The sequence below is a fragment of the Mustela putorius genome, unplaced genomic scaffold, assembly GCF_011764305.1.
Source record: "Mustela putorius furo isolate JIRA1106 unplaced genomic scaffold, ASM1176430v1.1 tig00000281_pilon_pilon_pilon, whole genome shotgun sequence".
Taxonomy (NCBI): domain Eukaryota; kingdom Metazoa; phylum Chordata; class Mammalia; order Carnivora; family Mustelidae; genus Mustela; species Mustela putorius.
The window spans coordinates 2,907,577-2,921,043 of record NW_025421343.1 but is presented as its reverse complement, the minus strand read 5'-3'; the positions used below and the strand labels follow the sequence as shown (position 1 = coordinate 2,921,043).

The window sequence follows — 13,467 nt, the reverse complement described above, 5'->3', positions numbered from 1 at the left end:
TTGTAGACTTTTAAAGATACATTTCCTTTTTTTCAATGATAAAAGTAATACATGTTTATTTAAAGAAAATTTGAAGTTACAGAAAAGTAGAAAGAAAAAAGTCACAATTGCATTATCCACACTTTGCCATTTGTATTATTTTGGTGTGTTTATGTTCACCTCCCCCCTGCCCTCATCCTCTGTCTCATCTTCCACTTTTTCCCTCTCATCCTTTTCCTTTCATCTTATCCTTGATGTACTTGTGGCTCCTGGGGAAGGTGAGTATTTCTGTGTATGGGCAGTGTCAGAAAGTTTGCTTCTTGTGTGAAATAATGGTAAGACTTACTCCAGTAGGGTTATCTTTGAGAATAAGTGAATTAGTTATGCAGAATGTTCAACAGAGAGCTTGGATATATCTTTAAAATGCTTATTTTTACTATTATAGTTTTGAGCTGGATTTATCCTTTTAATGTATGGATGATGTTGGTATAGTAAGATTTTCTAGATTCCATTGCTGGGTGGTTGAATGATTGGCCCCAAATTTCCTTCCTTTTCTTTCCCCTGATGTTCTTGAGCCATCATTACAAACTCGGACATACACCTCAGACTATTTCAGAACCACGATCAGGTATAAATTGTCTTAGCCGTCCTACATGGTATGTGATGGGATTTCTCTGTATACCCCTATGATAATCGTTTAAAAGAACACTTAACCCAGGTTGAAATGATGAAAAATGGCTAAATAACAGGATATTGAGCATTGTCCTTTGTTCAGGTCCCCATGACTGTACATTACAGTGTCTAGTCTTGATGTGAGATCGAGGTTTATTATTATGATACAGAGTTCGTGACTACTTTTATGTTTTCCAAAGTACAAATCTTTAACAGACTGTACCCCACTCTCCTCCTTTAAGAAAAAAAGACTTTGCCAACAAATTTTTTCTCTCCTTTGAGAGTTCAGTTGGTAATTTGGAGCATATAACCATGATGTTTGGGAGTTATCTAACTCTTTCCATTGTTGTAGCCCGATTGTCCATGGTTTAATCATCAGCAGTTACGAAGGAAAGCAAAAAATGGCTCCAGGCTGCACAGTACCATAAAAAATTTCCACCTGGAAGCAATTTTTTCCAAAAGCCCTTAGGGATGCTGTCACCCTCCCCCTTCTGCTGGCAACAAGGGCCAGAAACACCAGTTCCCTTCAGAGTCTTGTTGCTGTTTAATCATCTTTCTCCTAGCTTCCAGAGAAGGTTAGAGGAGAGCTGGGGAAATAACAAATTATTCCCAGACACTTCTACAGTAGATTTCCTTGAGCTCTCTAAGTTCCTTCTTTTCTGCCTCCAGTTCCTTCTTTTCCTCTTTTGCATTTTAACTGAAGGTCCAAGTTATTGCGCTGCTAGAACTTGAACTTACTTTTTGAGTAAGAATGTTTACTTTTTATTCTAGTGCTTGTCTTTGGAGAAAGCCTAAACATTGAAACATTTTTCAGGCACTGCTTTAGACCCTTTGTCACTTCCTAGTGCCTTCTCCCTGGGGTACAGGCGTTGTTCCAGGGGTAAACCCTCAAGGAACACAAGGTCCTGTAGGGAAAATAGTCATTATGATGTAGAGTGCTTGGTATTGGGGTACCCTCTCAAAAATATGAACAAATAGACATCCCCAAATCGAAGAGTATTGACTCAGCTTTCTATCTGTGAATGCCCTTAGTGGTGGTGCCCATTCATTTCTAGAATAATATGAGGCATTTGTTGAAGAACTTGAAGGCAAAGCAGGATGATAGTAATTCTGGTGAAATTTACCTCAAACCACACATAGTTTCATAGATTCAGGGCCAGTTTACATTGACATGGTGTCCAAATGAGGGCAAGGTGGTCAGTGTGGGTGCTGTGGCTGTTAAGGTTTAATGCTTATCCTGTATTGATTGTTGACCAGGGACAGTGCTGGGTGCTTCAACGGATTTTGCTTCTTCATTTTTAAAAATAGATTTTTAAGTGTTTTCCTTGATAAACTGGGCTGTTACAGGCTGCAGTGGATTTTTAGAATAGTTGAAATTGGCTTCTTGCAGGAAAAGATGCCTAATGCCAGCCTATCAGTAAGTAGGAGAAAGGTAAAATCTACAGGATGCATCTTCAGAGAAAGAACTCCCAGTGCTCACCATCAGGAGGCATTGACCCCAAAGCTTAAATTCTCTCACGTTTTACCAAATTTCTTAGGCTCTACTTAGTTGGTAAGGAAGGAAGCTTCTATACCAGGTCATGGGAGTTGTAGTAAGGAGGGAGGTTTTACAGAGTGAATTTTGAGCGAGTCTTGAAGGATGCTTGCCATCTAAAGTGACAGTAAGAAGACTGTGGGCAGAGAGAGTACTGAGTACACTCAGGGAACTTCATTCAAGTGGAGTTGTAGAGAGAATGCAGAGGGTGTTCAGAGAAGTCTGCACTTGGAGAGGGCCTATGTATTATGTTGGGGACTTTGACTTGATCCTGAGGCAGGACTTAATTCTAAAAGGGGGAGTGTGTGTGTTTCATGATCATATTTCATTTTTTTTCTTTTTTCTTTTATTTTACTCTTTTAGATGTGGGGAGGGGCAGAGGGAGAAAGAATCTTTATCATGCTCCACACCCAGTACGGAGCCTGACATGGGGCTTGATCTCACAAGCTGGAGATTATGATCTGAGTAGAAATCAAGTGTCTGATGCTTAACTAACTGAGCCACCCCACAATCATACTCCATTAAAGAAGATTACTGTGAAAGAAGTATCAAACAAGGATTGTTAGGGAAATATGGAGGGGGATGAAACAGACATTAAGAGAGGTAAGACATGAGCCAGGCCAGTGGCAGGGGAGGATAGGGAGGAAGAACAGCATGGAAGAGAGATTGTGGAATCAGAATTAGTTGGTCTTGGTGATTGATGAGCTGGAGAGAGGCGTGAGGTGGAGTGAGGAGTCAAGGTTAACTTACATATTTCTAACTTGGGTACTTTCAACTGAGGTGGTGAATATAGGAGGGAATTGGAGGCTTGGATGGCAGGCTAATGATTTCAGCTTTTGACATGCACAGTTTTGAGATGTTTTTGAGAATGAATGGTGCTTGGATATTTGGGCTTATAGGATTTGACAGGATATGCCCTGGCTTTACTGATTTGGGAGCCAAATATGGTTAATTAATAGTAAAAATAGTAAAAATTGAAGTATTTGTGACACTTCTGAGCATGTATACATGAGAGTGAGAGGAGATGAAGGCCAAACAAGCCTAAAGAGCCTGGGACTATTTCGGTGTTCCCAACAGCCTGCTTCTATTTGGTTTCTTCCTCTGTATTAATAGCTTTATGATCTCTGTCATTGGACCCATAATATTAAATGTGGAATTTCTTCACAAGTAGGCAGAGAGGCCTGCAGAGAGAGAGGGAGGAAGCAGGTTCCCTGCTGAGCAGAGAGCCCGATGCAGGACCCTGGGATCATGACCTGAGCCGAAGGCAGAGGCTTAACCCTCTGAGCCACCCAGGTGCCCTCATTAGTTTATTTTCTAAGACTGTTGTTGTTTTAACTGATGTTTTGTGACAAGTTCCCCTTCTCCACTTTCCTGTGCTGTTTAGACAGTACTTGGTTTTTAGTAGGCTCTTTGGCTAGCTGCCAGTTGAAACTTCTCCACCCTGTTTTTATCCCTCTGAAAATAGCCATCATAGAAGTGTGGGGTTCCCTTTCTGCCTTGAGGGAGATCTCCATCACAACTTACTTTTGGTTGTACGGGTTATTTTGGTGAAGCCAGTTGTAAGCCTTGGTATCGGCAGGATGAAAGAAGGATTTGAATGTATTTGAGCTCCTGTGGCAGCACAGGAACACTTGGGTATGGTCTTCAGCTTAGACTTCCTTAACTAGCATATGCTTTCACTGTCCTTGATCATGAAGATATACAGTGATCTGCTTTCACCTTTACAGACTCTGAACGGCCAAACTGCCATAGTAAGGCCTGAATTAAAGTGATAGATAAACTGAAGTAAGAAGACGAAGGGATCTTAAACTCCGCTTGACCTTCTGCAGTTTCTCTTTCAACATCATGCTCAAATCTGTTTTTCCACTTTATTTTTAACTTTTGGAATAAACAGAAATACTAATGATGCTTTTATGGAACTTAATGAGAAGAAAATGTTTCAGGACTAAAGCCATGACAGAAGTTAAGAAAAATATATATGAGAAAGAAAAGACCAGAATAAACTCTGGATTTTTTTTCTTGGATTAATCAAAAACAAAAAGAAAAAAAATGTTCAGTCTTTGTATCATGAAGTTCTCCTTGGTTCTAAAAACATCTCAACAGCTAAACATTGTTGGAGGTGATAAGCTTTGATGCTTTGCATCTGTCTTTGAGATAATCAGAAACCCACATCTACCTTTCCTTCTCTTTACCCATCTTCATCATACATGAAGGATCTCCTCTGTGCCAGGCTCTGTGCTAGGAGCTGGAGATAAAATGGGCAAGACACAGTCTCTGCCCATAAGGATATTAATGTTCTAGTGAGGAGAAATTGACAAGTGAGTGGGCAATCAAAATACAGTTTCTTGGGATGCCTGGGTGGGTCAGTCGGTTGAGCGTCTGCCTTTGGCTCAGGTCATGATCCCAGGGTCCTGGGATCGAGTCCCAAATTGGGCTCCTTTGGTCAGTGGGCAGTCTGCTTCTCCTTCTGCCTGCCACTTACCTACCTGCTTGTGCTCTCTCTCTCTTATTATGACAAATAAATAATCTAGAAAACAACAACAACAGCAACAACAGAATAGTTTCTTTGTGAATTCTGTGATGGTGTTAAAAGCAAAAGAGGAACACAACAGAGTCTATGTAGCTAGTGTAGTTTTCCTAGAAAAAGTAAAGTGCAAACTGAGATTTGAAGAATGAATGGGAGTTAACTCTTGAAGGAAAATGGGGAGGAGCAGTCTAGCAGTCTAGCAGTCCTGGGAACAGGATTCCTTAGCACTGTGTAGACTTTGATTTGCTGTTGGCTTTTCTCTGATTTGTCTGCTGCCTTTGAAGACTGAACAGCACTGTGCTTTTAGGATACTTTCCTTTCCAAGTAGCAGAATATCGAGGGAAAGTGGAAATAGGAAACTTCCTAAAAATTGGAAATTTCCCTCAAAATAGGAAATTTATTAACTCACATACTGTGGGACTGCTTCAGCATTGGTTCATCATCAGGGACCCACGAGTTTTCCATCTTTCCCCCTTGTCACCCTCAGATTGTGGGCAGTATCTCCTCTCACCTTGGAATGGTTGCTGCCTCCCCAAGCATTGTATAGGAAAGTGTGAAGTAGGAAAACAGTTTCTTTTCCTTCGTCCTTCAGGAAAGAAAACCCCTTCTTGGATCTTCACTTCAAGGCTTCTCCTTACTTTGCACTGGTAAAGGTTGCGTCACCTATTAGCTGGTCACTGGCATGGGGGGTGGAATAACCATGGGCAACTGACTCATCCTGAAGTAGAAGTGTGTGTGTGTGTTTGTGTCTTTTTTTTTTTTTTTTTTTTTTTTTTTTAACCACTTAAGCTTCGTGTCTGATACTAGCTTTTCCTAATTGTGTTTTCTTTGGGAGTCAGGTCCAGATGTATTAGTAACAAGCAATGTAATTTTGACTAATTTTGACTATGGCATTTTAACTTTCCTTGGCCTCAGTTTCCTCCATTTTACAACAAGAGCTTTGTTTTCCATCTCCAAGACCTCTTCCAGCTCTAACATCTGAGGGGTTCATGGGCCGTTTTTTGTTTTCTTTGCTAGAAAAGGAGATTGACCGATGTACCACAGAGGATACTTTCTAGCTGTATGAATTTGTCAAGTTGCTTCATCTTCTTGGGTTTCAGGTTCCTCGTTTATAAAATGGGAATATTGTCTAATTTATAAGGTTCATAGGATTTAAATGAGATAACATATGCTCATAATATTATTTTTCTCTTTGGATAAACAGATTTGAGCTGATGTAGGCTGTAGCAAATGATATAGTCCTGTAATGATTCATTACTGGGGAATGATAAATAGTTGCTGAATAGAATTCCTGAAGTACCATTTTAGAAGTTGAAATCTCTCTTTTAAAATGCCCATGAAATCTAGCTGGGATGTGTGAAAGTATGCATCAGAGAGCCACTAGAGTAAAACATGTTGCTTTTTGTAGAAACCTCTGTGTGTGTGTGTGAGCACGCATGTTTTTGTTTGGTTGTTTTTTGTTTTGTGTGTGTGTGAAATTAGACTCTACAAGGAAGCATTTATGTGATTGACTCAAAATTTAGGCTATAAAAACTTGTTCATTCTCAAGCATTTCTTCTTGTTTACCTTTTACCAGGTACTAGAATATTCTTTGGATTATGACAAATAATGAAATCAGTGGTACAGTTTGTTTATTTCATAGACAGTCTTATTTACCTGTGGCAAAGATATGTTGAAAACAGAGTTTTTCTCTAAATCCTGCTCTATGTTAGAGGGGTGCCTGGGTGACTTAGTCAGTTCAGTGTCTGACTCTTGATATTAGTTCAGGTTATGATCTCAGGTTTGTGGGATCCAGCCCTATATCAGGTTCCAGCATGGAGTCTACTTGTCCCTCTCCCTCTGTCCCCACTCCCCTACTGGTGTGTGCACTCTCTCTCTCAAAAAAAAAAAAAAAAATCCTGCCTTGTATCAAATATGGAAGATTAAATATTAGGGTGCTTTATATAAAGTATCATTTAATAACTACTTATAAGTTTTTGGTCAGGAGATATTACAGAATATAAGTTTTAGATCTTTAAGCAGTTCCTCTTGGCCACATCAAGTTGGAGTTTCAAGGGATGTTAGAAATGGGTCATCACTAGATGGCAGTCTTTCTCTAGTTTAAGTCGTTTATTCCAGGTTTGGGGGGTGGGGAAGCTAGTTTTTGTTCAAGTGCAAAGTTGACAAAGGAATCTTAGGTTAGCTTCTGTAGGTGTATAACCTTTCTGGAATTTAAAATAAAGAATGTTATTTTTAATGTTCTCTAATAGATATGTTGGTAAGCACTAAGTGTGAGATACACTTGAAATGCTGGTAGAAATTGGGCTGTTAAGTAGGGATCTATACTGCCTTACCTATGCTGGGCAATTTGAAAAAAAAAAAAAACAACTTTTAAATCAGTGATTTTTTAAACTTCTTTGATAACCAGATGAAAACTATGGATCCGTTTCCCTTACAAGTACATATATGTACTTCTCCCTATATATACGTTAAATCTGGAAATTGTGGATTTCTTGATATGTAACCCTGAAACACAAGTTTGTTACATATATTCCCAACACCCTTGTTTTAAATATGTGGGTTTTACATTTATTCTAACTTCTTAAACACTCAAGATCCTCAAAGGATTTGCTAAAACCCTTTGATGTTATTCAACATTATTATAATTAAAGAGAATAGTAGAATCTTAAAGGCCCTAAGATAGGAGAAATAGTTAAGGGCTAGTGATAAGGATGGAGAGAATTCACTAAGATGTTTTGAACTACTACCTGTTAACACCTCTCTGTATGATCTGTATGATTTTACAGTTTATTGACTTAAGTTGAAAGTGGAAGTTAATTGTAGACACTTAGATGTGGATTGATACTTAAGAGAGTTTGTAACTGATTGTTTCCTATTTTCTAAATGGGAAAGCTGAGGGTCAGAGAGATTAACTGAGTTGCTTAAAGATTTGTAGCTGGTTAGTTACATTGCTAAAACCAAAGCTATGTAGTTAGGCAACTAAAATCCACCTTTGCTTTCTTTGATTTATATTTTTTTAAAATAGGAAGTTCAAGGAACTAGATTGCTAGGGAGGTATTATTAACATGTTACAAATTTCTTAATTTGGAGATTTTCTTCTATTTGTGTTATCTTTTGTGATATTAATATAGGTCTTTGGAAAGGAGAAATGAAGAGAAGTTCTATATAGTAGAAGTAAGTAGGTATGCTACTTAGAAGTATGGTCAAGATATAATTGAATTTGGAACCTGAGAGTTGTCTAATATTGAATACTATCTGCTCATGTCATTTAGATTGGTACATTTTCATTGGTTATTGCTTTTCTAAAAGTGGCAAAGAATATTAGTATCTTCACAGGGAAACCTTTTCCTTTTCTTTGGAAGGGGAAGTTTATGCTTATTTGAGGTTAGTTGAAATGCCAGTGCTAGATTCTTCCCTCCGTCTGTATTTCAGATAGCTCCTTTAGGCAGTTGGTTATTCTATAGTGTGTCTTAATTGTCAGAGTGGGTATTGTTTATAATGTATTTGGAGATCTTATTATTTCAAAAGAAGGAGAATGAATCTAGATTGCTGTGGGTTTTCTGAAGTAAGTGATCAGAATTTTTACTGGAAGCCAAATTTGTATATGTATTATCTGTAGTTACTGCTGAGTTTTGGGCAATGGAACTGATCTGCTGAGGAGACTATACAAGATCAGGGTCATGATCTCTAGTACCTGCAAATGATTCTAGCACCCCTAGGTGTTGGTAATGAAAAATGTGTATTTGTTAAACAAATGTCAGATGTCAGAGAGGTTTTAGAGATAATTTTAGTCACTCATTTAGTCAACAAATGTTTACTTATTGCCTACCACCTGTCTGGCACTGTTGTAGAGGTACCGTGGAGAATATGGCAGACAGAATTCTTGCCCTGGAGCTTATAATCTAATTGGGATGGGTTGCGGGGAGAGATAGGCAATAAACCTGGATGATGAGAATGAGAAAGTTGTTTGAAGATACAGAGGATGAATATTACTAGCATAAGAACTGCAAAAATAAAATTCTTGAGGGAAGAAGAGACTTGAAAAAAAAAGTAATTGTAGCTAGAACATTAGAGGACAGAGGGTGGGTGGGAACTAGAGATAAATGAGGTTGGGGAGATACCAGAGGCTAGATTGTATAGGATCTTAAAAGCTATGGTAATGGTATGAGATTTTTATTCTTTTGGTGAAGAGAAACCATTAGAAAGATTTAAGCAGAGGGATAACATCTGAATTATTACCTATAAAATGATCTTTATAGATCATTTTAACTGGTGTGTGGAGGGCGTCTGCATGGAGCTGGGGAGATGGGGAGGTGGAAACTTTTGGGAAACTATTACCTTGTGCCAATGATACAGATTTGGACTAGGTTTTTAGTAGAAATGGTGAGATGCAGTCCACTATTAAGATATGTTTTGGTGATTGAGTTTTAGGATTTATTAATTGTTTGAATGGGGTATGTGATGGAAAAGTGGTGGATTAGGAGTAATTCTTGCATTTGGATTTTGACTTGGCAAACTGGAGAGTGCCCTTAGTTGTGATGAGGTTGGTGAGTGGTAGAGAGATTTGGGGAAGAACAGGTTTGGGAGTGGAGATATTTTGGTGATAGATGATTTTTAAATTTGAGATAGCTTTTAAAAATCCAGTTGTAATTGTTAAATAGTAGCTGGATATTTGAGAGTCTAGTGCTCATCAAAGTGCTCTGATTTAAAGGTGTAAATTAGGGGCGCCTGGGTGGCTCAGTGGGTTAAGCCGCTGCCTTCAGCTCAGGTCATGATCTCAGGGTCCTGGGATCGAGTCCCACATCGGGCTCTCTGCTCAGCAGGGGGCCTGCTTCCCTTCCTCTCTTTCTGTGATCTCTTCCCTTCCTCTCTCCTACTGTGATCTCTCTCTGTCAAATAAATAAATAAAATCTTAAAAAAAAAAAAGGTGTAAATTAGGAAGTCATTATTATATACATGGTATTTTAAAGCCATGGCATCAGGTGACGTTGCTTGGTAAGAGAGCATAGTTAGAAAAGATATGTTGTTTTAGGAATATTTAGAAAGGGACTAGAGGAGGAGGAGCCCAGAAAGGAGACTGAGAAGGCTTGTCTGTGAAAGGATAAAAACCACACTATTGTGGTATCACTGAATTCTAGAGAAAAGATTGTTTCAAGAAGGAAGGTGTATCATATTACAGCAAATGCTGCTATTAGGTGGAACACGATGAATGTTAACTATTGGGAGGTGAGGAAGCCACAGAAAGGTTTGCTGGAAGGGGAGCAGAGAAATAGGATTGTTAGCTGGAAGGAAATGTGTAGGTAAGGACAGTTTCTTTAAGTCCTGTTTATATGCCCATGAGAATGACTTAGCAGACTGGGGGAATGTATGCTGTAGAGGATGGATAAAAGGGAATAACTGAAGGCATAAAGTTCATGAGACAACAAGAAAGATTGACAGATAAGAGCTTGAAACGCTTTTTCCATTGTTACAGGAGTTACCGAGGTAAGAAGGTTGGTTGATTTTAGTGGGAGAAGAAATATCTTTCTGTTTGAAATGTGTCGTCACATCAGCAGCTGAGAGTGAGAGTGAGAGAGGGGATGGACAGTTGAGGAAAGGACAAAGTAAGGTTCTCACACATAGTTATTGAGGTTACAAAGTGATTTTGTGGTGGTGGTGGTAGGGGGGGGGATAGTTTTAATAGTATTATCTAGCAATATTTATTGAATGCCCAATGTAGATTTGTGCTTATATAGCTAAACAGAGTCAACCCAGCCCAGCTGTGTTTTTCTCCAGCAGCATCAGCTTCTTGGGTATAGTTATGGAGTGATTGGGTAGTGGCTTTATACAAAAGTGAGTTTTTCTAGGGAAGTTTCAGAAAGAAAGTTGCAAAGGAGTTGTAATTCAGTCTTTTCATTTTATGACAATAATTCTGTGATGAGTACTGTCAAATATTTAAGTATTTTTGAATGGATAGGAAGCAAAATTTCTGTTTTCCTAAAAAAAAAAACTCATCTAGAATTGAATCAATGTTAATATAATTGGATTATTCTGTGCTTAATGTACCTTCAATATGAAATCTCCAAATAAATTCACTTCTGGGTTTGTAATTCTGTTTCTCTTTCTTAAAAGTAAATCTGGTGTAATCTTCATGCGATTTTTTTTTTTTTAAAGGTCTGTCTATGATGGTGAGGAACATGGACGATTCATGGAGAAGCTTGAAACTCGCATCCGCAATCATGACCGGGAAATTGAGAAAATGTGCAACTTTCATTACCAAGGCTTTGTGGACTCGATAACTGAACTGCTGAAAGTGAGAGGGGAAGCTCAGAAACTCAAAGTAAGAAGGCTCCAAGAGGGACTTGTTTCTCTGTTCTGTGCTGGGGTTTTGATTAGCATTAAAGGAGTAGGGAGTTGTATGTTTGTAGTAAAGAAACTAAGGAAGGAATTTGTACTAAAACATAGATAATTGGGATTATTTTAGCTAAAAAGAATACTCTTCTAAGTTAAATTTTATTTTGGATGACTGCATGTGGATTAGAACCAGCAACAGAATCAGTAACTGTTCATTTCAAATAGAAACCCAGTTGATTCTTCATGTCATCCATGTACTTCCTTGCCAGATAAAAGCATCATTGTAGGATGACAGGGTTGTAGGGCATGACATGGTTGTAGAAGTCTTTGCAGCAGAGCAACCAAGGCCACAGGAAAACAAATGAGTGGTAGTTGGGGGATATCTTCTACCAAAGCATGGAAATTCTTTCTTGATATGACAGATTCGAATTCAGGAAGGAGACCAGCCGTATTGGTCCATTCCCTTATCTTAGATAATTGACTTTTCTTATTGATCTTAAATTTGATAGCTTCACTAAACTCTTCTGTTATTTCTAATAAGTTTTGTGTGGACTTCTTTTGAGTTTTCTATGTAAACACTCTTATGCTCTATAAGTAATAACAACTTTTTTCTTTCTTTCTGGTCCTTATGGCTCTAATTCCTTCCTTCCTTCCTTCCCTCCTTCTTTCCTTCCTCCCTTTCTCCCTCCCTCCTTCCGTCCCGTGTTTTACCTTCCCTACTCCTTTCCCTCCCCCCCTTTTTGCTTTTTTCTCTTTCTCTTTCTTTCTTTCTTTCTTTCTCCCACTCTCTCTCCTTCTTTCTTTTTCTTCTTCTCCTCTTCCTCCTCCTTCTCCTATTGGAATTCGGATTAAAATCCCAAAGGAATTTTCCTGGGGCATGGGGTGAACTTGATAGTGAGTATAAAATTCATAAAAATAGAATACATTGGTAAGAAAAGTAAAGAACTGATTTTATGGAGAGGGAAAGTGGGTTAGTTAAAGCTACAGTGATTTAAAAGCAAATTTGAGGTGGCTTAGTTGGTCTGACTCTCGATTTCAGCTCAGGTCATCATCTTGGAGTTGTGAGATTGAGCTTTGTGTTGGGCTCTGTGCTCCGAGCAGAGTCTGCTTGGGATTCTCTCTCCCTCTCCCTCTCCCCCTTCCCAGTCTCTAAATTAAGTAAATAAACTCTTGGCGCATCTGGGTGGCTCAGTCGTTAAGCCTCTGCCTTCGGCTCAGGTCATGATCACAAGGTCCTGGTATCAAGCCCTGCATCAGGCTCCCTGCCCAGTGGGAAGCCTGCTTCTCCCTCTCCCACTCCTCCTGCTTGTGTTCCCTCTCTTACTGTCTCTCTCTCTCTCCCTATTAAATAAATAAAAGCTTGAAAAAAAGATTTAGTGGCTCAGTAGGTTAGGCCGCTGCCTTCAGCTCAGCTCATGATTTCAGGGTCCTGGGATCGAGTCCTGCATCGGGCTCTCTGCTCAGCCGGGAGCCTGCTTCCTTTTCTTTCTCTGCCTGCCTCTCTGCCTACTTGTGATCTCTCTCTGTCAAATAAATAAGTAAAATCTTTAAAAAAAAAAAAAGATTTATAAATAAATAAACTCTTAAAAAAGAGCTAATTTGACTGTAAAACCTAACCTGCATGAAGCTCTCAAGCTTTTTAATATGTTTTACTTAATGTAAAATTTTATCTTTTGCTGCACAAATATTAATGTGTTTGATTGCGGGATCCTGTCCTATTGTCCATTGGGTAGGGGTGTTATGTAATATACCGTATGTACCATATCATCTTTACAAAATCTCCAAATTTCTGAAGTCTAAGCACAGTGGGTCCCAAGGTTCCACATAAGAGTCTATGGAGCTGTACAACAACTGTCCAACATTCTTAAGAAGTATATTATTGCCAGCACAATTAAATCTCTCTTTTGTATCCTTACTTGCTCCCTTTACCCTTTCCTCCCAAAGTAATGATTCTTCTGATTTGTTATTACTGTGTTTAATGCTTAACTACTTTAGTTGAAATTAAATTTAACCTGCTTTTCATTCAGTATACCAACAGTAATCTCAGATGAATGAAACAGATAAGTGTAAAATGCAAAACCATCCAGGAACTGATAGGAAGTGCAGATGAATGTTTGTATGATTTTGGGAGTGAGGAATACATTTCTAAACAAAATTCCTAAAGCCAGAAAGAAAAAAGTTGGTAGATATGACATTAAAATGAAAGAATCTTTTCTACATATAAGGTAAAGATTAAATATAAATAATAAATAAGAACTATTTAAAGATACATTTGCCGAAATGACTAATATCTGTAACATAGAAAAAAATATGTATAAATTAAAAGGAAAAATATGAACATTCTAATAAGAAACAAATATATATTAATATACAGTGTATGTAAGAAGAAATACAAGGGAACTCTACAATTTATAAAATTAAA

The 13,467-nt window shown here is 38.4% G+C and overlaps 1 protein-coding gene across 4 annotated transcripts in view; it reads left to right on the top strand.

Annotated features, from left to right (window-relative positions):
- EXOC6B (exocyst complex component 6B) overlaps positions 1-13,467 on the top strand; it is a 651,357-nt gene that overhangs the window by 104,051 nt on the left and 533,839 nt on the right. For all 4 annotated transcript variants that reach the window (XM_004742187.3, XM_004742188.3, XM_004742185.3 and 1 more), the window contains one exon: positions 10,866-11,031. In XM_004742187.3, coding sequence (XP_004742244.1) covers positions 10,900-11,031 — 132 coding nt within the window. In that variant the 5' untranslated portion in view covers positions 10,866-10,899. The remainder of the gene's footprint in view (positions 1-10,865; positions 11,032-13,467) is intronic.